This window comes from Macrosteles quadrilineatus, unplaced genomic scaffold, assembly GCF_028750875.1.
Source record: "Macrosteles quadrilineatus isolate MER2022 unplaced genomic scaffold, UCM_ALF_1.0 Scaffold_2__2_contigs__length_208266976, whole genome shotgun sequence".
Taxonomy (NCBI): Eukaryota; Metazoa; Arthropoda; class Insecta; order Hemiptera; family Cicadellidae; genus Macrosteles; species Macrosteles quadrilineatus.
In genome coordinates, this window is record NW_026542595.1 from 29,417,377 (window position 1) to 29,440,360 (window position 22,984).

The window sequence follows — 22,984 nt, forward strand, 5'->3', positions numbered from 1 at the left end:
ATTTGTACATTCATTACTTAATGACTTAAACCTACAAATATTTTTTTTTCTTTTTACAAACATGTTTATTTTTCTAAAAATGATCCCAGAACAGAATTAAATGATACTTTTGATTGCATATATTGATTACCTATTATTATTAGGTATAAATTGTCATTTTCATAGTAGGTTGGTTTATCCGGCCAGGGGCTTGGTCCCGTGGTGGCCGGATATAAGGGGTTCTACTGTAGAGAGTAAGCAACTGTTTGCGATAGGCCAATAGGCTACCGTAGTGCTTCATCACAACAGAGCAATGTCAATAATAATTATCAACTATATCATTGGTGTTGCCTTAGTTGAAAAAAGTTTATTGAAAACAATAACTTTAGATTAGTAACAATAACTTTTAGATAAGTCATAAATGTGTTAATCATAGCCTACTCAAAGATAATAAAACACTCGTAATAAAAATAACGATGTTGCTATTTTTTCTCTTTGTTCTCATATCCTTTCTTAGGTTTCTCTTCCGTCGCCACAGTTACTTATCACCCAACCGCAGTTTACTAAGCATTACATCCGTCATTCTTCAGTGAATAATATCAGTTGTGACATAGCGCTCAGCAAACAGATGTGTTACATGGAGCAGATGAATGTTAGTGCAAGCGTTGACACCACCTTTCCATTTCTTCTGGGTATAAAATAACATAAAAAAACTGGAACCAGGGTGTCTAGTTTATTTTCATCATAAAATTCAAGACTAATTCCAGACTTTTCAAGACTAATTCCAGATTTTTCAAGACTTAGTGGGCATTGATACCAAAATGTATCGATTCTCGATTGTTGATACCGATATTAATTTTTATAGCTTAACCAAATTTTCTAAATAATACTACACCAACCCCTGTCTTTGTCATTTATTCATTTATTCATTTATTCATGTAAATTGTCACAAATTACACCATATACAGAGGAGTTTCCTCAATGGTAGATGACATGTCAAAAATATGATACAAAAATGTTAAAAACTAAATTAATGTAACTTAAACATAATGAGAAAACAAACTCTCCACATGAACCATTTTACAAACCACTATTACTATATAAAATGAAATCCTCTACTGAATAAAACATATGGCTCCTTAGATAGTTAACAAGTTTTCTTTTAAATGCTTTGGCAGAAGATTCATTGCGAATATGAGAAGGTAGTTTATTAAATAATCGGCTGCCTGTATAGAATGGTGTCTTTTCAAAAGCTGCTGTTCGATGTATCGGCAAAGAAAGATTGCATTGACTTTCTGCAGGCGTTTTTTGTATATGGATACTGACTCCCTCATGAATCGAATCGATTTTGGATCACCACGTATGTTTATTGTCATAAAGTAGTATTACAGGGTGTATACTATTTTATTAAAGTGAAATTCCAGGTTTTTTCCAGGTTTTTTCCAGGTTTTTCGAAGTTTTTCCAGGTTCCCACGTATTTGTTTGGTTCCACTTAAACTATAATCAATTTAAGACTTGCAGCCTAAGAATACAATATAAACTTGCATTAAATTTGTTTCAAAGTCCAGTGAGCTTAATTTGAGAAAGTAATAATCCTTATTATAGTAATAATTTTCATTATCATCATTTCTTAAGTCCACGGAAACATCGTCTCTCTCGATAGCAGCAAAATCGTTAATATTATCTTCATTTTTTATGAACACATTATCAACGGCGGCTAAATCCTGAATATTTCCTGCGGTCGTGTGGTCGCTTCCCACGGTGACATAAACATCATCACAGTATTACGTTACCATAGAACAATCCTGGACATCTCCCGCGGTATGTATACATTATCGCCATCTCTCGCGATCACGAAAACGTAATCATCGTCATCCACGATCGTGGCAAAATCACGAAAATCTTCCGCGGCCGTGTGGACATCATCATTGACTCCCACGGTCACGTAAACGTCATCGTCATCGACCGCGATCACGGCAAAATAACGAAAATGTTCCGAGGCCGTGTAGACACCATCATTGACTCCCGCGGTCACGGGAACGTCATCGTTGTCGTGCGCGATCTCAACAAAATCATGAATGTTTCCCGCGGCAGTGTAAACATCATTGTCGTTGTCCGCGATCGCGGCTAAATCATGAACATCTGCGGCCGTGTAGACAAAATCATCGTCGTCTTTCGCGGTCACGGCAAATCACGAATATCTTCCGCGGCCGTGTGGACATCATCATAGCCTCCCGCAGTCACGGAAACGTCATCGTCGTCATCGTCCGCGATCTCAGTAAAATCATGAATATTTCCCGCGGCAGTGTATACATCATCGTTTAGCCCGCGGTCACGGAAACGTCATCGTCGTCGGCCGCAATCACAGCAAAATCATGAGCATATCACGCGGCCGTGTAGATATCATCATCGTCGTCTTTCGCGGTCACGGCAAATCACAAAAATCTTCCGCGGCCGTGTAGACATCACCATTGCCTCTCGCAGATACGAAAATGTCATCGCCGTCTACCGCGATCTCGGCAAAATCATAAACAACTGCGGCCGCGTAGACATAATCATCGTCGTCTCCCGCGGTCACGGAAACGTCATCGTCGTCATCGTCCGCGATCTCAGTAAAATCATGAATATTTCCCGCGGCAGTGTATACATCATCGTTTAGCCCGCGGTCACGGAAACGTCATCGTCGTCGGCCGCAATCACGGCAAAATCATGAGCATATCACGCGGCCGTGTAGAAATCATCATCGTCGTCTTTTGCGGTCACGGCAAATTACGAAAATCTTCCGCGGCCGTGTAGACATCATCATTGCCTCTCGCAGATATGAAAATGTCATCGCCGTCGTCCGCGATCTCGGCAAAATCATGAATATTTCCCGCGGCAGTGTATACATCATCGTTGACCCCGCGGTCACGGAAACGTCATCGTCGTCTCCCGCGGTCACGGAAACGTCATCGTCGTCTCCTGCGGTCACGGAAACGTCATCGTCGTCTTCCGCGGTCACGGAAACGTCATCGTCGTCTCCCGCGGTCACGAAAACGTCATCGTCGTCGCCCGCAATCGCGACAAGACGCATTTTACGACTACAATCTTCTACCGGGGCTAAAATAAAAATCCCGGATTCGGTCCAAAAATCCCGGCTTTTTCCCGGTTTTTTCCAGGTCCCTTCAAATTCAAGGTTATTTCCCGGTTCTCCCGGTTTTCCCGGTTGGTATACACCCTGCATGATAATGTGGGGTTTTAAGTAAAGAAATAATGCAGCAATAAAAAATTTTAACTAGCAATTTTGGTTGTTTTTTTATCATGAAATCTTCCGCGTACCGTACGTTTAGACATCATCATTGACTGCAGCGGTTACAGAAACGTGATCGTCGTCGTCCGCGCGGCAAAATCATGAACATTTCCTGCGGCTGTTTAGACATCACCGTCATCTCCCGCGGTCACGGAAACGTCATTGTCATCACCTGCGGTCATGGAAACGTCATCCTCGTCGTCCGCGATCGCGACAAAATCATGAACATTTCCCGCGGCCGAGCAGATATCATCATCGTCTCCCTCAGTCACGGAAACGTAATCGTCATCTCCCGCGGTCATGGAAACATCATCGTCGTCGTCCGCGATCGCGGCAAAATCATGAACATTTCCCGCGGCTGTTTAGACATCACCGTCATCTCCCGCAGTCACGGAACTGTTATTCGGAACTGTTATCGTCGTAGTCCGCGATCGCGGGAAAATCCTCAGAACATTTCCCTCGGCCGTGTAAACATCATCGAAATGTCCCACGGTCGCCGAAATGTCATCGTCGTCTCCCGCGGTCACGGAAACGTCATCACCGTTGTCCACGATAGCGACAAAATAATGAAAATTTCTTGCGGCCGTGTAGACATCATCATTGACTCCCACGGTCACGGAAATGTCATCGTCATCTTCCACGGCCACAGAAACGTCATCGTCGTCTCCCGTGGTCACGGAAACGTCATCGTCGTCCTCCGCGATCGTGGCAGAATCATGAGAACACTTCCCTCGCCCGTGTAAACATCAACGTCATCTCCCGCGGTCACGGAAACGTTATCGTCCTCTCCCGCGGTCACGGTGACGTTATCGTTGTCCCCAGCAGTCACGGAAAGGTCATCGTCGTCTCCCGCGGTTTCGGAAACGTCATCGTCGTCGTCCACTATCGCGCCAAAACCGTGAACATTTCCCGAGGCCGTGTAGACATCATCATCATTAGCTTTCGCGGTTACGTAAACGCAAGACGACGATCGCGGCAAAATCATGAAAATTCCCAACTTTGAAATCAAATTTAAGACTAAATCCCGAATTTTCAAGACCATTTTGAAATTCAATACTAATTCCCGATTTTCCCGACTACTAGACGTGGAACCAAAGAAAAGAAAACCTATGTTTCTGCAAAGTAGGGGTGTGCGATGCATCAAAATTCAGTGGTGATCAAAAATCGATTCGATTCATGAGGGAGTCAGTATCCATATACAAAAAACGCCTGCAGAAAGTCAATGCAATACCCGCAATACAGGAGCGTGTTGTTGTTGCGTTTCCTTTTCGAAGGCGTTCTTATATAATTAATTCTTTGCTTGTAAATATTGCTTTAATTGTTTTATAATTTTCTTTTTAAATTGCAAATGAAGAGAAGTTTTGTTAAGTGTAAGCAGTGTGAGACATGTTTTACTACTGTAAACATGGCCAAACAAAAGTCACTCCAGAATCATTCTAAAAATAACACAAGTCTGAAAAATTTGTACTTGACACTAGTAAGATTGAGGTTTTAGACTGATAAATTTGGTGTTTTTGTAGGTCTGCTATGTATACCTTGTAGTTTGTAGGTCTGATTCTATCCTCTCATTTTATCAATGTAAACCAATTATTGAAAGTTTAAGTTTAAATCTTGCAAAGGTTTTTATTTGTTTACACAAAAACAAATCTTTATTTGTAAAATCAATATTATAAAATAGGTAATATGCTTAACAATATGATTCTGCAAGTAAAAATTATGAAATTGGCAAGTAAAGCAGCTCACTGACATTTCCAGCAACACAGGTTCTTCTAATATATGATTGAAAATTAATATTTTTTCACCTAAAGTTTATATATGTCATATGTATGAATAGGCCTAATACCACATCAACAAAAATGTGCGTTAAACAAATGTGGTAAATTTAATTAGCCTATTGCTATTTCACTCCATTGACAAGTATGAAAAAGCCGTATTGCTTCGAATCGAGTTACATCGATTCAAATTGAAAATATTTTGAATCAAATCGTTGCTTCAAAACAAACATTTTTTTCTGCCTTGCACACCCCTACTGCGAAGTACGGTTCATTCCTCAGCACCAAATTTAAAAACATAATGGATAACAATAGAATTACAGTCTCATTCAAAACTGATAATAAACTTGGATCTTTGTTAAAAAAAAACCTCCCCAGACACCTAAAGCAATCTTTGAAAAAACTGGTGTATACCAAATCAATTGTAGTGATTGTCCAAAGTATTACATAGGCCAGACATTTTAGGATCTATTTTAGTAAAAGGTTTAAAGAACATCTACCGAAAAAGACTACAGATGCACAAACTTCGATCTTCACAGAACACCTGGTTTCTCTCAACCACAAAATCCTACACCTATATCAAACGACCGATTCAATAGAAACACATTGGAAGAATTCAAAATCTATAGGGCCGTTAAATTTGACAGCCAAAACATGATCAACAACAGGATTTTGTTCCAATCCAATTGCATATACGACACTGCAATTAAGATACTGGAGCTAGTTGTAAATGAAACTATCAGCTGATCGGGAAATCCAGGCACGACGTCATCATTGACCACGTTGATCCTGACCGGCAGTCTAGACATAGCTCCCGCCCGATCACATCGTGTCCCGTAGGCCTAACATTTCAGTATTTTTTAGCACTAGATGTTCCTATTTATGTCTGTGTACGTGTTTTGTTTATTTATTTATTATAAATTGACGACCTTTGAATGAAGCGACAAGACATCTTTAACAACCTGAAGATAAGTACATTTTTGTATTATCCACCTGATGATGCTACAGTTATAGCGAAACATGTCATGGTGAATAATCTTGCTAAGGAACTGTTGACACAGGGTAAATAGCCTTTGCCTACACGCACTTCTTTTTTGTATTTAGACGGAAACCTCAGTCGTCTTGTACAAATATAGAGACCACACAAACTAGGTTGTTAAGCAAATAGTTTACCGTCTTTGTTGTAAATTGTCAAATCTGGAGATTTTTTTAGAAGGTGACCAATAACATTACAGATGTCTGGCTGTCCTCTGTTGGCCACCAGGTGGAGAGGAGTGTTGAGATTTATATCTCTTGCGTTCACATCTGCTCCACTGTCTACCAGGAGAGCTATTGTTTGTAAACTGCCCCTCTCTACAGCTACGTGCAATGCAGTCTAAACACAATAAACAAAACACTTTGATGAACCAACTCCCTGATTTACGGACAAGTTAATTAACATAGCATTAACATTGGTGTAACATAGCAAATAATCAATTACTAAAATAATTAATTTGTTTGCTATCTACTTATTATCAAATTTAATTTGAGTTTCAATTATGAGTTATAACAAAAAAACCATTCAAATAAAAATAATTAGATGATAAAAGAAGTTTGTTAGGGTTACCATATTTTTGGAACAAAAATCTACGTAAAATTGCCTTAAATTCATAGTTTTATAGCTACAATTATGTATTATGAATATATAACATAGTAGCTGTCATCAAACAATTTATTATATTAATGTTCTTCAGACATGGACATTTTAGGCGTGCATTATATCAATGGTATTTTCTTAATCAGAAACACACATGACATGAAACCCAATACAACTAAAACGTAAAATCTGAAGCAATAATATTAAAGTGAATAAATCTTGATTTCAAAACTGATAGGGACAAGGTGGTGATTGTCACCACCCAGCTCATGAGAGGTATTCACTATCCAGAGAGTAACAGCCTACCAGCAGTTACTAATGCACTTGTAACTTTTGTACTTAGGCCTAAATAATAATCAGTAGGGGTTTAATAGGTTGCTGATTGAAGTGAAAGTTCTTTTTGCAATACATTACAAACTGATTGCAATTAATTGTAGAATTTTAAATTAGTGATGGGCGGATCCAAGAAAATGTCGGTACCGGATCCGGATCTTGAAAAAATCGGATCCGGATCCGGATCTTCTGTAAAAATAGGTTTTTTTCTTTTTTCAAGGGTGGGTTTTGTAAAATAATTCATATGGCTAGGCAATGTCAAAGACTAACTGTGTCCATGTAAAAAACACTTAATATGTGTCGTTATTGAAAACAAAGCCATCACAGTTCTACGTTGCGCAATGATTATCTGATTATTCTGATTATCGATCGTAATTTTGAGGAGATACGAAAGAGACAAACTACCACCTATCGCGTTGTCTTTTTAACACAGCTATTCGTATCGTAATCTACAACGCAGTGCGAGTGCGTGATTGGCTAGTCGCTATGACGACACACGGTTGCCGTGACAACCTACAGTGCGCACTGAGTACTGCGCCTTGTGTGGGAGGGATGATTATGCCAACAAACTATTTCAGGAATTCCATTTTGGGACGGATGAAAGATAAGTAAGAAACAAAAAGTGGTCACGTGTGTAAAATGTAGTGGGCGAGACAATAAGGCTATAAACGAGTATTGTCGCGTCGGTGTTCCTTGTTTGTTTACTTTTTCAGATTCCCTATCAAACGCCCCTATCTGCTATCTCTCTCTCTCCCAGGGTGTCCACAGAAAATTTGCCATTGATTTCCATGATTATCCATGACCATTTACCATTGATTTCCATGACTCACTAACTTTACTCGAAAATTATAATGTAACATACACACACAAAATACTGCCTAGAAAAGTTATTTAAGAGAAAATACTGAAATATATATTAACAGGTAACAATGGAGTAATACATTTTGTAAAAATATGGTATTCAAAATATGGAAGGAAAAAAGAAAACCCAATCTACTCCGTCCCCATAGCTGGCCAAGTTCACTGTCCACTTTCCTTTTTCCTTACTGTATACTTTTTATTATTAATTTGTTTATGAGTTTACAGTGTTAACAAAAATGAGCTTAACAAAAAAGACATAACTTAAGACAAATCAAAACATTATAACAATATTTGTATTGCAATTTGAGTTGTAATAATGAAGTTGTAACATTTTAATATACTGTACCTACACTACTGTTGCAATAATATCCTAAAAATATTAAATTAAATTATAAGATAAAGTAGGTACAGTGTTTTTTAATGCGGGTTGAAAAATAGCAAATTGGTGAAAATTAAATGGTAAAGAAGGAGAGAGCAAAAGAGGTTATGACTCACCCTACATACTCAAATCAAGTGGGCTGAACTCAATCCTCTTCTAGCTAGAGTAGAATATCCTCAGCTTGTTTTTTAGTGCTCATGAAAGGCAGGTATTAGACAGGATTATGGAGTATGTGTGTGCAGTGGAATTGCCAAGAAATAAAGTTTGAAATACTAAACAAACCGCCCACCAAAACTGAAAGTTTTCTTTCTTCTCAAAAGGTAATTAAAATTCATGAGCTTGCACAAAAAAAACTACTTCCTTTTTTTGTTTTAAAAATGCAATTAAAATTTCTTCTCAATGGAAAAAGTCTTCTCTTCTTCAAATAAATAAAATAACATTTTGTAAAAATCTTCAAGTACTTGAAATTAAAAGTAAAAAACAAAAAAATCTCTTCTTGAAAACAAAACTTGTGATTTGACTTATTCTTTGGGTAGTGGACACAATTTAACCACTGGTCGTGTTAATTGTCCAGAAGAAGTTCGTAACGTTACAACTCTAACTGTATGGTCTTTTCCTGGATGTACAGCAACAATTCGTCCAGTAGGCCAGTAAAGAGGAGGTAGGTTTGGATCCTTTATGAGAACAAGGTCTCCTACTTGAAGATTTTGAATATGTTGAGTCCACTTCCTGCGCTGTTGGAGATGATGTAAATATTCCGAGCTCCATCTCCGCCAAAAATGTTGAGTTGCTTGTTGGACAAGTTGCCATTTAGTCAATCTATTGAGTTTAATATCTGTCACATCCGGTGAAGGTACTGCAGTTAACGCTTCACCAATCAAGAAATGCCCTGGAGTGAGGACATTATTTTCATTTGGATCAGGTGATAGTGGGGAAAGAGGTCTCGAGTTCATCACTGCCTCTACTTCAGCAAACAAGGTAGAAAGTTCTTCGAACGTGAAGATTTGGATGCCTATCACTCGTCTGAGATGATATTTTGCCGACTTTACCGCGGCCTCCCAGATTCCTCCAAAGTGTGGAGCCGAAGGAGGATTAAAGTGCCATTGTACTCCTTTATCAGTCAAACTCTTTTGAATAACCTCTGAAACAGGTGATTTAGATAGAAGCTTGTGCATTTCGGTAAGGTCTTTAGCAGCGGCAACAAAGTTAGTACCCATATCACTGTAAACATCATGTGGAAGACCTCGACGAGCAGTGAATCTTGAAAATGAAGCCAAAAAATCCTTTGCGGAAAGACTGGAAACTGCCTCTAAGTGCACGGCCTTGGTTGACATACAAATATAAATGCATAAATATGATTTTGTAAGCTGCGATTTTCTTAAAGCATTTGATTTGGTTTGAAAGGGACCTGCAAAATCTATCCCACATGACAGAAAGGGACGGCTACATTGTAGACGAACAGCGGGCAAGTCAGACATGAAAGGTTGCGGGAGTGAGGCTCGAAATCTTGTACACTGGACACATTTTGACAATCGTTTCCTGATAGTATTTCGAGCAGAACAAATCCAAAATTCCTTTGAAAGAATGGATTGCAAGAGCTTAGGCCCTGCATGCAAATAAACCTTGTGATAACTGTCTATTATAAGAGCGGTCAGATGTCCTTCTTTCGGAAGAAGTGACGGGTGTTTGTTCTGAAACGCTAAAGTTGAGTGCCGTAGTCTACCGCCCACCCTGATAACTCCATCTTCATCAAGAAATGGGTCTAGGCGAAGAATTCCTTGTGATTTGGCTAAGCCCTTGGTGTGTAGAGAAATTAAATCAGAGGGAAAATACTTCTGTTGGATGTTCTTGATCCAAATAATTAATGCATCATTTAGTTCACTAACAGTTAACAATCCCTTAAGTTTTTTAGACTTGCAATTCTGGTAGAATCGTAAACACCAAGAAGTAATTCGTTTTAACTGTGAAAGCGATGAGAATCGTTCTAGAACAGTGAGATCAACAGTAGGTTCCTCTGTGGTCAAAGCACACAAAACTTTACGAAGTTCTGGGACATCCTCTTGGGTCTTGTTCACAATATCTTGCGGAGGCCAGAGTTCTGAAGCCGTTAAAAGCCAAGGTGGTCCGCTCCACCAGAAAGGATGATGGATGATTTCATGAGGAAATATACCCCTTGATGCACAATCAGCAGGGTTAGACTCGCCAGGAGCATGGAACCATAAAGTAGGACTGGTGCTTTCTTGAATTAAAGATACCCGATTCCCCACAAAAGTTTTCAAAAGATGAGGCGAGGTATGGATCCAATTAAGAACAACAGTAGAATCTGTCCAGGCATACGTTTTCCACTTTAAATTCGGAATTTGCATCAAAAATGATTTGCAGAAATCTAACAATTTGGTTAACAGTACAGCTCCGCACAATTCCAATCGTGGAATGGAAATCCTCTTCAAAGGGGAAACGCGAGACTTTGCAATGACCAGATGTGTTGAAACCGAAGAGTCGTTATGTGTAACACGAAAGTAGACTGCTCCAGCAAATCCTTGTTCTGATGCATCACAGAAGCCATGGACTTGAAGATCGGTGAAGGTCTTCGGTAAAACAAGTCGTGGAATAAATATTTCTTTCAAACATGAAAATTCTTGTGCAAAGCAGGTCCACTGACATTGTATCTCATGGCTAGGAAGATCATCCCAGTTAAGACCTTCTGTCCAAAGTTGTTGGATTAACTGTTTTGCCCACAATACCACAGGGGTCAGCCAGCCTAAAGGGTCAAAAATGCGTGATGTTTGAGATAAAATATTTTGTTTGGTTGGAGGACAATCCATAGTATCAACATTGTACTTAAACACATCCAGAGAGGGAAGCCATTGTAAGCCAAGAATTTTTTTTACAGAATGTTGGTCGACATCGAATGACATTGGTTTGTCTTGACAATCAACAGGAATGTCTGATAAAAATTCTGAGTTGTTACTACTCCATTTCTTTAACTCAAAACCTCCTTTGGCAAAAATATGTTCAAGTTCTGATTTTATACATTTAGCTGTTTGTAGGTCGGAGGTACCAGTTACTAGGTCATCAACAAACATGTCATTGCGTATGACTTGTGACGCAAGAGGATAATTTGACCCTTCATCATTAGCAAGTTGCAAAACTGTGCGCATGGCAAGGTAAGGCGAACATGAAAGTCCATAAGTGACAGTTTGCAAAGCATATTTATTTACAGGCTTATCGAGGGATGATCGCCATAAAATTACTTGGTAAGGTTGATGTTCATGATGTACTAAAATCTGGCGGTACATCTTGCAGATATCAGCAGTGAAGACTATCTCATGAAAGCGAAAGCGACAAATAATATCAGTTATGTCCTTTTGGAGCTTAGGTCCGACATGAAGGACGTCATTAAGTGATTTCCCGTTTGAGGATTGAGCCGATCCATCGAAAACTGTTCTGAATTTATTAGGCTGTGTTTCATCTTTAAAAATACCATGATGTGGGATGAAGTATTTAGAAGATGTGTCATCGGGAGATAACAGTGTCATATGTCCCAAAGTTTCATACTCTGTCATGAATTTACAATAGACTGAAGTTAAATCTGAAGATTTGTGAAGTTTCCGTTCCAAAGAATATAGTCTACGCAGAGCAGGTTGAAATGATTCTCCTAAAGTAGGCGGGTCTTCTTTAAAGGGCAGTTTGACAACATACCGTCCGCTACTGTCACGGGTATGGGTTTGCTGAAAATGATCTTCACAAAATTGATCATCAGGACTTAACGCTGGTTTTGAAGGAGTTTCTTCAGTTTCCCAAAACTTCCTTAAGCTTTCATCAAGTGTTGATTGTGATGCAAGAAGACATAAGTTGGACATGACAGGCGATGCGCTTGACGGGTTGAAATGATCAAAATACTTTGAATCAACTGAGCCTAACAAAACCCATCCAAAAATACTGTGAAATGCAGAGGGTAAACCATCAGCAATAAAAAGTTTTCCTCCATCAAAAACTTGGGGGAAAATATCAGCGCCAAGCAAAAATTCAATTGGCGAAGGGATGTCAAAGTTGATATCCGCTAACTGGATGTGATGAAAATGCTCTCGAACACATGACTTCAGCTTACGAGAAGGAAGATGATTTGTGATACGATTAAGTACAACAGCAGTAGTGACTACTTCAAGGTCATCACTATGAGGTGATTTCAAAACGCACTTTACAACTCCTTTAGGTTTTGAAATGGGCACCTGGGACAAACCAGTGATTGGTACATTGTACTTGATGCGAGGCAAAAAAGTTTTTGAACGCATGTTTCAGAAATGCATGATATTTGTGAACCTGGATCAATTAGACCTCTAATTTTAACAAATTGTCCAGCTACATTCTGAGCTAAAAGTTGAACAGTGCCCAACAATACATAAGACAAGGTTTCAGTAGACATAACAATTTGAGACGTACAACTGGTTTTGATTTCATTGTCTTGAGTGACAACCTCACCAGCAGAGCTTCTAGGCCTATGTACAGAAGAAAGTTGAGACTCGGGAGTAGTATCCACATGTACCAAAGTGTGATGCCGCTGTGCGCATTTACGACAACTTGATTTTGAACGACATTGTTTACGCATATGTTGACTAGATAAGCAATTAAAACAAGCTTCCTTGGATCTAACAAACTCACGCCTCTGCACTGAGTTCAGTTTTAAAAAGGTCGGACATTTGTAAAGGTTGTGCATATCCGAACAATAAAGGCAAGTAGGTTTATTCCCAGAAGTGTCAAAAGCGGATAAAAATGCTTGCCGGGACGACTCTGCCCTTTTAGGCTGTAGTCTCGATATTTGACTAGATTTTGGCAAATATTTGTCACTAAGCTTATAGGCTACATTAGGCTTAGTAATAGATGACTGACTAGCTATTTCTACTGCATGGCAGTGATTGTTCAAAAATTCTAACAGTTTATCAAAGGTTGGCAGATCTGTTTTGGGACAACTTTCTTCAAACAATTGGCGGGATCTCTTATCTAACTTTCTCAAAGTCAAATGTACTAAAATAAAATCATCAATGTTGTCTGATTTAAAGTTCTTAAGTGCTAGCCTATTTTCAGATACTGTGTCGATCATATGGCGCAAAGCGTTAGGGTTCTCACTAGTGAGACATGGTAAATTCAGCACTTCATCAATGTAAAAATTGGCAAGTACACGCTTGTTGTCATACCTGTCCAAAAGTTTCTTCCAAATGATTGAATAGTTATCATTAGTTACAGGCAACGTTCTAGCTAATGAAAGAGCCTCATTTTTTGTGGAGGACAATAAATAATGAAATTTCTGAATATTTGAAAGTCCACTTTGGTCGTGGATAAGAGATAAAAAGGTGTCTTTAAAACCTGGCCAATCCCACAAAGTACCATCAAAAACTGGCAGACTTATTCTCGGTAAATTCAAATTGTGAACTGAAGTCGAAGCCGCTGGCTCCGGTTCAGGAGTGTTTGGATTGAAGCCTAGTTTGCTTTTCACTGACAAAATTGCATAGTATTTCTCATCAATACCTTCAAGTGATTTTTGCAACTCATTTACGTCAACAGTTATCTCAGCAAGTTTACTTAACTTAATTATTTCATTAATGCACTTGGAGTAGGCTTCATAATGTGAGTCAAGGTTATGTAGCCTAACCTCAAATGTAGAGAAATTTGGTGATTCTTGGCTTAAATCTACTTCTTGGCTTAGCGTGTAAACAGTATCTATTTTTTTTGCTCAGGTTTTCCTTTTTAAAACAAAGGACATCAATTTGAGATTTTAATTCAAGTTTGGCCTTTTCTGAAATAGGCATTTTGCAGGCAAATTGTGTGGGTAGACAACAGGTTCACAAGAAAATTTCAAGTTAGGTTGAGAAATAACTTAGGCCTATCAGACGTAAGCCCGATATAAATATGTGTTAAAACATTAGGCTATAGGCTAGGCCTATGTTCATCCTTGAAAATCCAAAAATAAACTTTAAACAGGCACTAGGCCTAATTCAAGGCAAAGTAGACACTTTTTCATATAGGCTAGGCCAGGCCTATGTTTAGCCAAAACTCAATAAAAAAGGTAAAAAGCAGGAAATATCAATTGGATATGTTTAGCAGCATCTTCAATTGGCATTAAATCACAAGTCGAATCTTCGTTAGGCTAGGCCTAGTTAACAGGTAAATCAAAAGTTGTAACTTACCATAAGATGGGTGTATGGTAGGCCTAATTAGGCTAATAAGACTCAATGTCAAATCCAGTTAATAAATGCAAGATATGTAAGCAAATTAGGCCTATGCTTCTTCAATTGTGTTTATAAGATGATTGTAGATCAAAATTCAATAAAATTCCAACTTCTTTCAAGTCCAAAAACTCCACTTCCTGTACAAACTTGAAGACAACTTGTAGAACTTTGTAGAAACTTGTAGAAGGTAGACAAGTTGAAGATTCCAAAAAATTGGTAAAAATAGAATTCAAATATTGAAAACACACTTCAAAAAGATTTAAATTTGATATTCCTCAAAAGTTAAAATAGTTTTAAAAGCAGTGAACTAATTTAGATTGCAAAATATGAAGTTCAGAAAGTCACATGTTAAAGTTTGAAGTTGAACTATTAACTTGCACACAGTAAAAAATCGACTTTAAAAGTTAAAAAATGTAAATTAAAAGGCGGGTTCAATTAATTATGCGGTTGCGAAGGACCATGTTTTTTAATGCGGGTTGAAAAATAGCAAATTGGTGAAAATTAAATGGTAAAGAAGGAGAGAGCAAAAGAGGTTATGACTCACCCTACATACTCAAATCAAGTGGGCTGAACTCAATCCTCTTCTAGCTAGAGTAGAATATCCTCAGCTTGTTTTTTAGTGCTCATGAAAGGCAGGTATTAGACAGGATTATGGAGTATGTGTGTGCAGTGGAATTGCCAAGAAATAAAGTTTGAAATACTAAACATACAGATTGTAGTGACTATTACAAACTCGAAACTCTCATCAACTAATACAAACACTGTAATAAGTTCAAGTGTTGTGAATTTATGAAAAATACTGAAAAAAAGCTACAATAGTAGGCGTTGTTGCCGACTAGAGTATTAAGTCTCCTCAAACCCATCCATCGTTGGGAATTTCCATGACTTTCCATGACCTTTTGCCTATTTCCATGACTTTCAATGACCAGAATTTTTTTCCATGACTTTCCATGACTTTCCCTGACTATCCCTGACTTTCCAGAATGTGGACACCCTGCTCTACCCCCCTCTCTCTCTCTGACGATGTACTGATTAAACAGATTGTGGTTGACGACTTTTCTACTTATAAGTTTCCCTACGGTTATTTTAGTTCAATCAATCCCACAACCTTTCTATTGCTTATCAAAATAATTAATTAATCTGTTTTGTATTTTATTTCCTTTAAACCAACCCCTATTTACCATCTGTATTTTATAGAATAAAATGTTTGTTTATAAAGTTTGACTGGCCACACAATTTTGTACCTATTTTATTTTGTGTAAAGTAACAGTTACTTTGATGATTATAAATATCAATAAGTGCTGCGTGCTGTAATAAATGCTTTTTATTACCAAAATAAGTAATGAATTATAAATTTTTGATAATACATGGGTCATTGAATACCATAATGTCATGTAGTTTCCTATTTGTAACTTACAAATAATAATAATTGATAGTTAATTCTGGAAAATGAAAAATAGTGAATGCATTCATAGCCCTGTTGTCAAAACAGCAACGCGGGTGTAAGGGTTTATTGTTTCAGAGGCTAGGGTGTTTCAAGGACAAAGTGCTGGGCCTCCCGGCTCAGGGGGGGAGGGGTGGTGGCGAGACTGAGAGAGAAGAGGGGGAGGAAACTGGTTTTGGCTATTTATTGATTAGTTCACTGACCCTTCTAGACAACAAAATTGACAGTGACAGTGTTAAATCACTGTTCTGTATTTCATTTCTTGTTTACTTTGTGTGTTATTCTATAAATTTTAGTGTTTTGGTCTATTTCCTCCTAGTCTCTTGCAAATTGTATTATCAATGCTAAATAATTGTGGTAAATTCAAATTATATTTTTGATTATTCAAATCTCCTACACAAAAAGATAAAAGTCAAACCAGGCAAGGAAAAACCGGCTATTGTAATCCCGTACCCAGCCATTTGGGAAGTGGGAAAGTCGTCTAAATATAGCTCAAAGGCTCACCCTTCCCTTCCCCCCCCCCCCCCAACCCCCTACTCAATGTTGCTCGAGGTCATTGCACAACTCCTCCCTCCCTTCTATTGTTTTGCCTTTATAGTGTTTCTATTCTGACTTTTATAAACATAAATTTATTGCTTACAACAGTTCAGTAGTGGAATTTTCTATTGTGAAACAGTAGGCCTACTTTAAAACAAAATCACTACCGATCATGTCATTCTATTCTGTGTCAAGTCCGTATACCATTGCCAGTCAGTTGCCGGCGACTGCATGAGTTGACCTATTCTGTCGTGACAGCACTAACAGCTATAAAAATAGGTTAGGACAGCTACCTCTTGCTTATTTCTATATTTGTATTACTATAGAATCTACAGTAATACAAATTATTCATCATTTTATGTAAACACAAGTTACATTTCAACAAATATTGATTATTTACAATTTTAAACCAAACTGGCGAGTTCAAAGATAAGCTCAAATTTCAAGGCCGTACTCTACTGGAACTCAAAATCTCGAATACTTGCCCGTTTTGTGTTAATAGTATAAAAAAAATCGGATCCATTAAAACCGGATTCAGCCCAAGATCCGATTTTTTGTGGATCCGATCGGCCGTCGGTTCTAGCTCAAATCCGGTGGATCCGGTAGTCCGATATCTGGATCCGACCATCACTATTTTAAATTCATTCGGCTAAGAAGAAAATGGACAAGAGCCAGGTTGTGATTGATTTTAATGTTCACAAAGAGTATTCCAATGGTAGGCATTGTTTAGTGACTCTTCAATTAGTATAGAAACCCAATACAAATCAGTAAAAAGTAAAATAGGTAATAGGAAGGAAAATAGCTAAAAAGTACTTTTTGGTACCTATCTGTTGTGTGGTACAATAATAAAAATTTTTTGATAACATGGCAAGAAGACATTTTAATTGATTGCAATTTCTTGTAATCACTTACCTGTCCTTCAATATTTTTCAAATTTAACACTGACTGAGAAATATTGTACATTTTCAAGATATACAAAAATCTCAGCATTTCAGGACGAAAGTCTTCACTCGATGACATAATATGAAGTACTCTGAAATTAAAAAAATGTACAGTGTAAGAATGAAATTGTAACTAGAGGTAAACACTAAACAGTAAAATAAATCTCCTTCAAATTTAAAATAAGTAGTCGTTTTTATTGTTTCAAAGATAAAGACCTCCAAAAAACACTATGACCACTATGACTATCTTTGTGCTCTCAATATAATATAAAAGTCCTTTTTCCCTTGACTGTTATAAAAGGGGTTTATACAATGAATCATCCCTGTACTATGATATTAATAATATGTGTTAGTTATATGTGTTATTTTTACACCAAAGTGTAAATTATATTAGGGGTGAGCTGCACGAGACCCCTAGTAAAATATGTGTTAATAATAATGATAGTCAAACATCTTTATTCATAGATCGAGTCGCCGGAATTGTACCCCCCTGGAATTGTACCCCCGGGCGATCGTTGACGTCATTTTGACTTCACGCCTAGGGGGAGTACAATTCCACCCCGTACACTTTGATTTGAACGAAATCTAATCTATTTAGTGTGGGCAAGTGATCAGTGAACCGGATAATTATATTAGATATTAAAAAGAGCAGGAGATGTATGGCCCAGAATTGTACCCCTATGGAATTGTACCCCCTGCCAACATCAAAATATTTACGTACGGGGTAGAATTGTACCCCCCATCAGAAAGCCAAATGTGTACGGGGTGGAATTGTACCCCCCTCTTGGACAGCTAGCTTGGCTTGTGTACGGGCTGGATTGTACCCCCACCCACTCGATAAACTTAATTGGTATTATGAAAATGAAGTAGTAGAGAATGAAACATCTATTCTATATATAATTCAGTTTTAAAAATCTTTGTACAACTAAATCTAGAGTTCTACTGGGCCGATTTTATTAAATAACTAGTGGCTTATAGGGACATAAGTCCCTAAAAAGCTCAAATGTAAAAAAAAAACTTATTGCAATTCCGGTATTCAAACAAACTCAGAATAACATTATCTAGCTATGTGTCAGGATAGTGATAGGTATCCCTGTACACCATATCTTTTGTGTAAAAAACAGTTTGTTGTTTGTCTTTGTTTTCTACTGTTAATGTTATTTTCAAAAAATAATTTGAATGACTCCAGAGGTTTAACATGGAAACATATCACGTTAAGGTGAGAGGTTTAAGGCAGCAAATATACCATTGTTTGTGAATAAATATTGGTTTACTAAGGTAGCTTTGATTTTGTGGTTAATAAGGATAAATAAAAGCTTCCCTGATTGTAGGGTTCCATTACCCAGTTAATGAAACCAATCACGAAATTACTTTTCATCAGCGTCTTTGACATCCATATTTATGGTTAGTTTTAAGAAACAGAAACTACCTCTAGGTTTTATTATTATATATGGATGCTCCCTTTACCACCGTGCGCTAGGCTATATTATTTGAACCTTTTTTGCTTGGAGCAACAGGTAATACCTGGTTAAAATATCCTCCAAACAATATTGTTTTTTCGCCTATTGGAACTTGTCATAGTATTTAATGAACAAATATATTGTTTGTGCGAACCTATTTCATCATTATTCCCAGGTTGTTTTCTAAGAGTGGCGTTGAGGTTATTCCACTGCATACACCATTTTTTGATTAAACAATAAATCTCAAATTAAAAATGCTAGTATACCTATATACAAAGAAGTTTAGAATAAATCTTTAACATATGTTTTGAAATCAAAACAAATCAGAATTTTTCCATTTAATCTTGAATCATTAGTTATTTAGTCAATGTTGTTATTTTGTGTTAAACATTCCTTCAACACAACAATAACCTTTAAATTAGAAATAAATAACTTGCTTTTTTCAGCCATTCTAAGCTTAGTTCCTTCTCCTATGATTCTACTACTTATCATACGCATAACTAATTTACTTAAAAATACACAAACTTTGCAAATTGCACAGTAAAATAATTGATTTCAACATTCTATGACGTAACTAAAAAGTCTTAATTATTACAGGTAACGTTATTCCTGGTTTTATATAGTATACAGTACATTGCAGAATTTACTGGCAAATGAGTAATCCAAATGTAATATTGCTTATTTGCTTAGTGATAAATCACGATCAGCTGTATTGAAGTAAACAAAAATCAGCAGTAAATGACTTCTAATGCTATTCTTATGGAGAACATTTTACCTTATATCTAATTTTGTGTTAACATTATGGGAATTTCACTATTTTTCCCGCCGTCACGGGGTCAAGACCTTTAATTTGAGCCCTCTCCCGGCATTCTACGACTTCCCAGTCGCCCACAATTTTGACACAAAGAATCGGCTTACGTAATTAATATATAGATAGATGGGTCGTTGGAAAGCTTAAGTCGTGTAGATTTGCAAATAATTATGAAAGTTTGTATTTGTTATGATTTATGGTGATAAATTTAAAAAAAAACGTGTTTTCCATAAGAAATACATTGAAAACAGTGTTTTTCACAATTTTTATTTGGGCGCGACTTTTAGCTGCCATTTTTTAATATTTCCAAGAAGTGCATGGTATCAATTTGTAGGAAATTTTATTATCTTTCAGAATATCACCTTCCACTTTGGTCGATTTCCTCACCATTTAAAAGTTATTTGCAAAAAAGCTAAGCAACCTCCGAATTTATAGTAATGAGAAAATATTGAGTTTGGGATATTTTTGTTAAACTTTGTACAACTAAATCTAGACTTCTACTGGACCGATTTTGTTAATTAATGGGTCATTAGAAAGCCTAACCCATGTAGATTTGCAAATAATTATAAAATAGTGATTTTTATAAATATTTGTGGTGAAAAATTAAAAATAACAAAAATACATTAAAAACTGGGTTTTTCAAGTTTCTGTTTTCAAGATTACATTTGTAGCCAGCTTTTGGCTGCCTTTATTAAGTATTTTCAAGAATTGCATAGTAGTCGTCTCCCGCGGCCACGAAAACGTCATTGTCGTCTCCCGCGGGTCACGGAAATATCATCATTGTCTCTTGTGGTCATGGAAACGCTATCGTCGTTTCCCGCAGTCACGGAAATGTCATCGTCATGGGAACGTCATCGTCGTCTCCCGCGGGCACGGGAACGTCATCGTCGTCTTCTGTATATCCTATATTAGGATCCTGTATATCCTATTTAGTCCTAACATAAGTTAAAGAGCTTAGGTTTTCCTGAGCAAGTAGCCATTGCACGTAAGTAGTTACTATGTTTAGTATAGATTGCAAAAAATCCTTGAAAGATTTTGATAACCTTAACTTGTTTATAATTGATTTTCCTTTACAACAAATTAATAAACATAGCAAACACATGGCATATAATTAACACATGACAGCTGCTTCTAACTTAGTACCAAGAAGGCAATGAGGAACAAGATTATAAATAAATTCCAACACCCCTCCTTAATCTTGATCCTTCATTGGGGTAAGACCAAGGTCGGTCATGAAACCATCATGCTTGATTTTGCCAAGTGATTTTGTCAAAATGTCCGCTACCATCCTGGAAGTTGATACGTAATTCAGCACAACTAGTTTTCTCTTGATTATGTCTCTGACAAATAAATAACTGTTTATGAATTATATGTTTGGTCTTGTCATTCACGGTTCTCTTCTGCAAAATCTTCATTGCTGGCATGTTGTCACAATGCAAATTTACATGCTCAAGAAATATTCCCAGCTCTTCCAACAAGTGCTTCAGAAACATTGCTTGCTTGCATGCCTGAACCATTGCTACAAACTCTGACTCTGTTGAGGAATCAGGCATACATCTCTGTTTCTTACTTCCCCAAGACACAGGTCCTTCACTCAGTTTAAAAACATGTCCCGTACAACTTTTCCCATCGAAGTAGTTTCCATGACTGGCATCAACAAAACCATGTAGAGGTTCTTCATCACCTTGCTCCTCCACAGCATGCTTCCACAAATTCTTATTCGGATCTTCTATTGCCTCTTGATAACTACTTGGCTCTAGATCCTCACAGGTAACCATGTAGGTAACAAAATCAGGAAACATTTTAGGTTTTCTTACTGTTAGAGGGTACCTACTCCCAACATTGATTTCAACAACTTCCTCATCATTTCCCGAATCCCCTTCAGCGGATCCTCCAGTTCCAACATCGTCACCATCTTGCTCAATGTCGATATTATCAAGAATGAAGCTCTCCTCTTCTGCCTCAGGATTCCTGCAGGGTTCATCGAGTTTGGCGGTCTGGATGCTTACTATGGTCTCGACTGGTTGTATAGTTTCATCACCATTATTTTCTTCACGCCCATTATAAAATAAGTTTTCAAAAAACTTGACATCTCTAGAATAAATCAATCTACGGGGAGACTTAGGATCGACCAATTTGTAACCTTTGACATCCTCACTGTAACCTACAAAAATGTGAGGAATACTCTTATAGTCCAATTTGGTCATTCTCTCCTTAGGCACATGCACATAGCCTATGCACCCGAAAACTCTAAGGTGACTGAGGTCCACCTTCGATCCAGTCCATTTCTCCTGTGGCGTGACTCCAAAAACAGCTTTTGTAGGACTTCGGTTCTTAAGATAAATAGCTGCCTCCACAGCATACTGCCAGTAACCCTTGCTCAAATTTGAGTCACTTAGCATGCTTCTAGCCTTTTCAATAATAGTTCTATTTGCACGCTCTGCTACCCCATTCTGCTCAGGACTATATCGAGTAGTGACCTGGTGCCTTATTCCAAATCTATTACACACTTCTTCTAGTCTCGCATTCATGTAATCCCCGCCTTCATCTGACCTAACAGTTTTTATAGTCTGGTTGGTCTGATTTTCAACTAAAGTCTTAAACTTAAGAAAACAATCAACTACTTCATCCTTTGATTTCAAGAAATAACCAAAGGTCATTCTGGTGTAGTCATCAATAAATATAAGCATGAAGCGATTACCTTGAAGAGACTGAACATTCATAGGCCCACAGACATCCATATGGATTAACTCTAATTTTGTCTCAGCTCTCTTACTTTGAGTGGTTGGGAAAGATTCTCTGGAGTGTTTCCCCTCTACACAGGGAATGCAAGATTCTGGCCTCTGATTAGGAAAATCTATACCCAAAGCCATCCCCTTTTTCAAAATACCCATGCTAACATGATTCAAGTGACCCAACCTTCTGTGCCATAAATTATGAAGGTCCACACTAACTGACTGGTCAACTTGAGTAGACATAGCCAAATTGTCATAATTTGGATCAATGTTGCATTTACTCTCTGTATCCAACCGATACAGTCCGTTTACATTTGTTCCAGTTCCACAGATTTCACCTCTTACTGAAAACCCATCTTTTATGTAAATATTACACCCTTTGTCATCAAAAACTAAAACTTGCCCTTTACTAGCTATTATGCTCACAGATAGCAAATTTGTAGATAAATCTGGTACATAAGTCACATTCGATATCACTCTCTCACCAAAGTTTTTAAGGTTCACAGAAACTTTCCCAGATCCCGCAGAGTAAATTTTGGTATTATTAGCGACAGTGACCTCTTTAACTCCCTCATTCGAG

At 37.6% G+C, this 22,984-nt stretch overlaps 1 protein-coding gene across 3 annotated transcripts in view; it reads right to left on the reverse strand.

Annotated features, from left to right (window-relative positions):
• The window catches only part of LOC128987148 (nuclear factor NF-kappa-B p110 subunit), a 109,484-nt gene that overhangs the window by 29,773 nt on the left and 56,727 nt on the right, over positions 1 to 22,984 (reverse strand). For all 3 annotated transcript variants that reach the window (XM_054407878.1, XM_054407877.1, XM_054407876.1), the window contains exons 14-15: positions 17,370 to 17,490; positions 6,214 to 6,415 (exon numbers count right to left, since the gene is read on the reverse strand). In XM_054407878.1, coding sequence (XP_054263853.1) covers positions 6,214 to 6,415; positions 17,370 to 17,490 — 323 coding nt within the window. The remainder of the gene's footprint in view (positions 1 to 6,213; positions 6,416 to 17,369; positions 17,491 to 22,984) is intronic.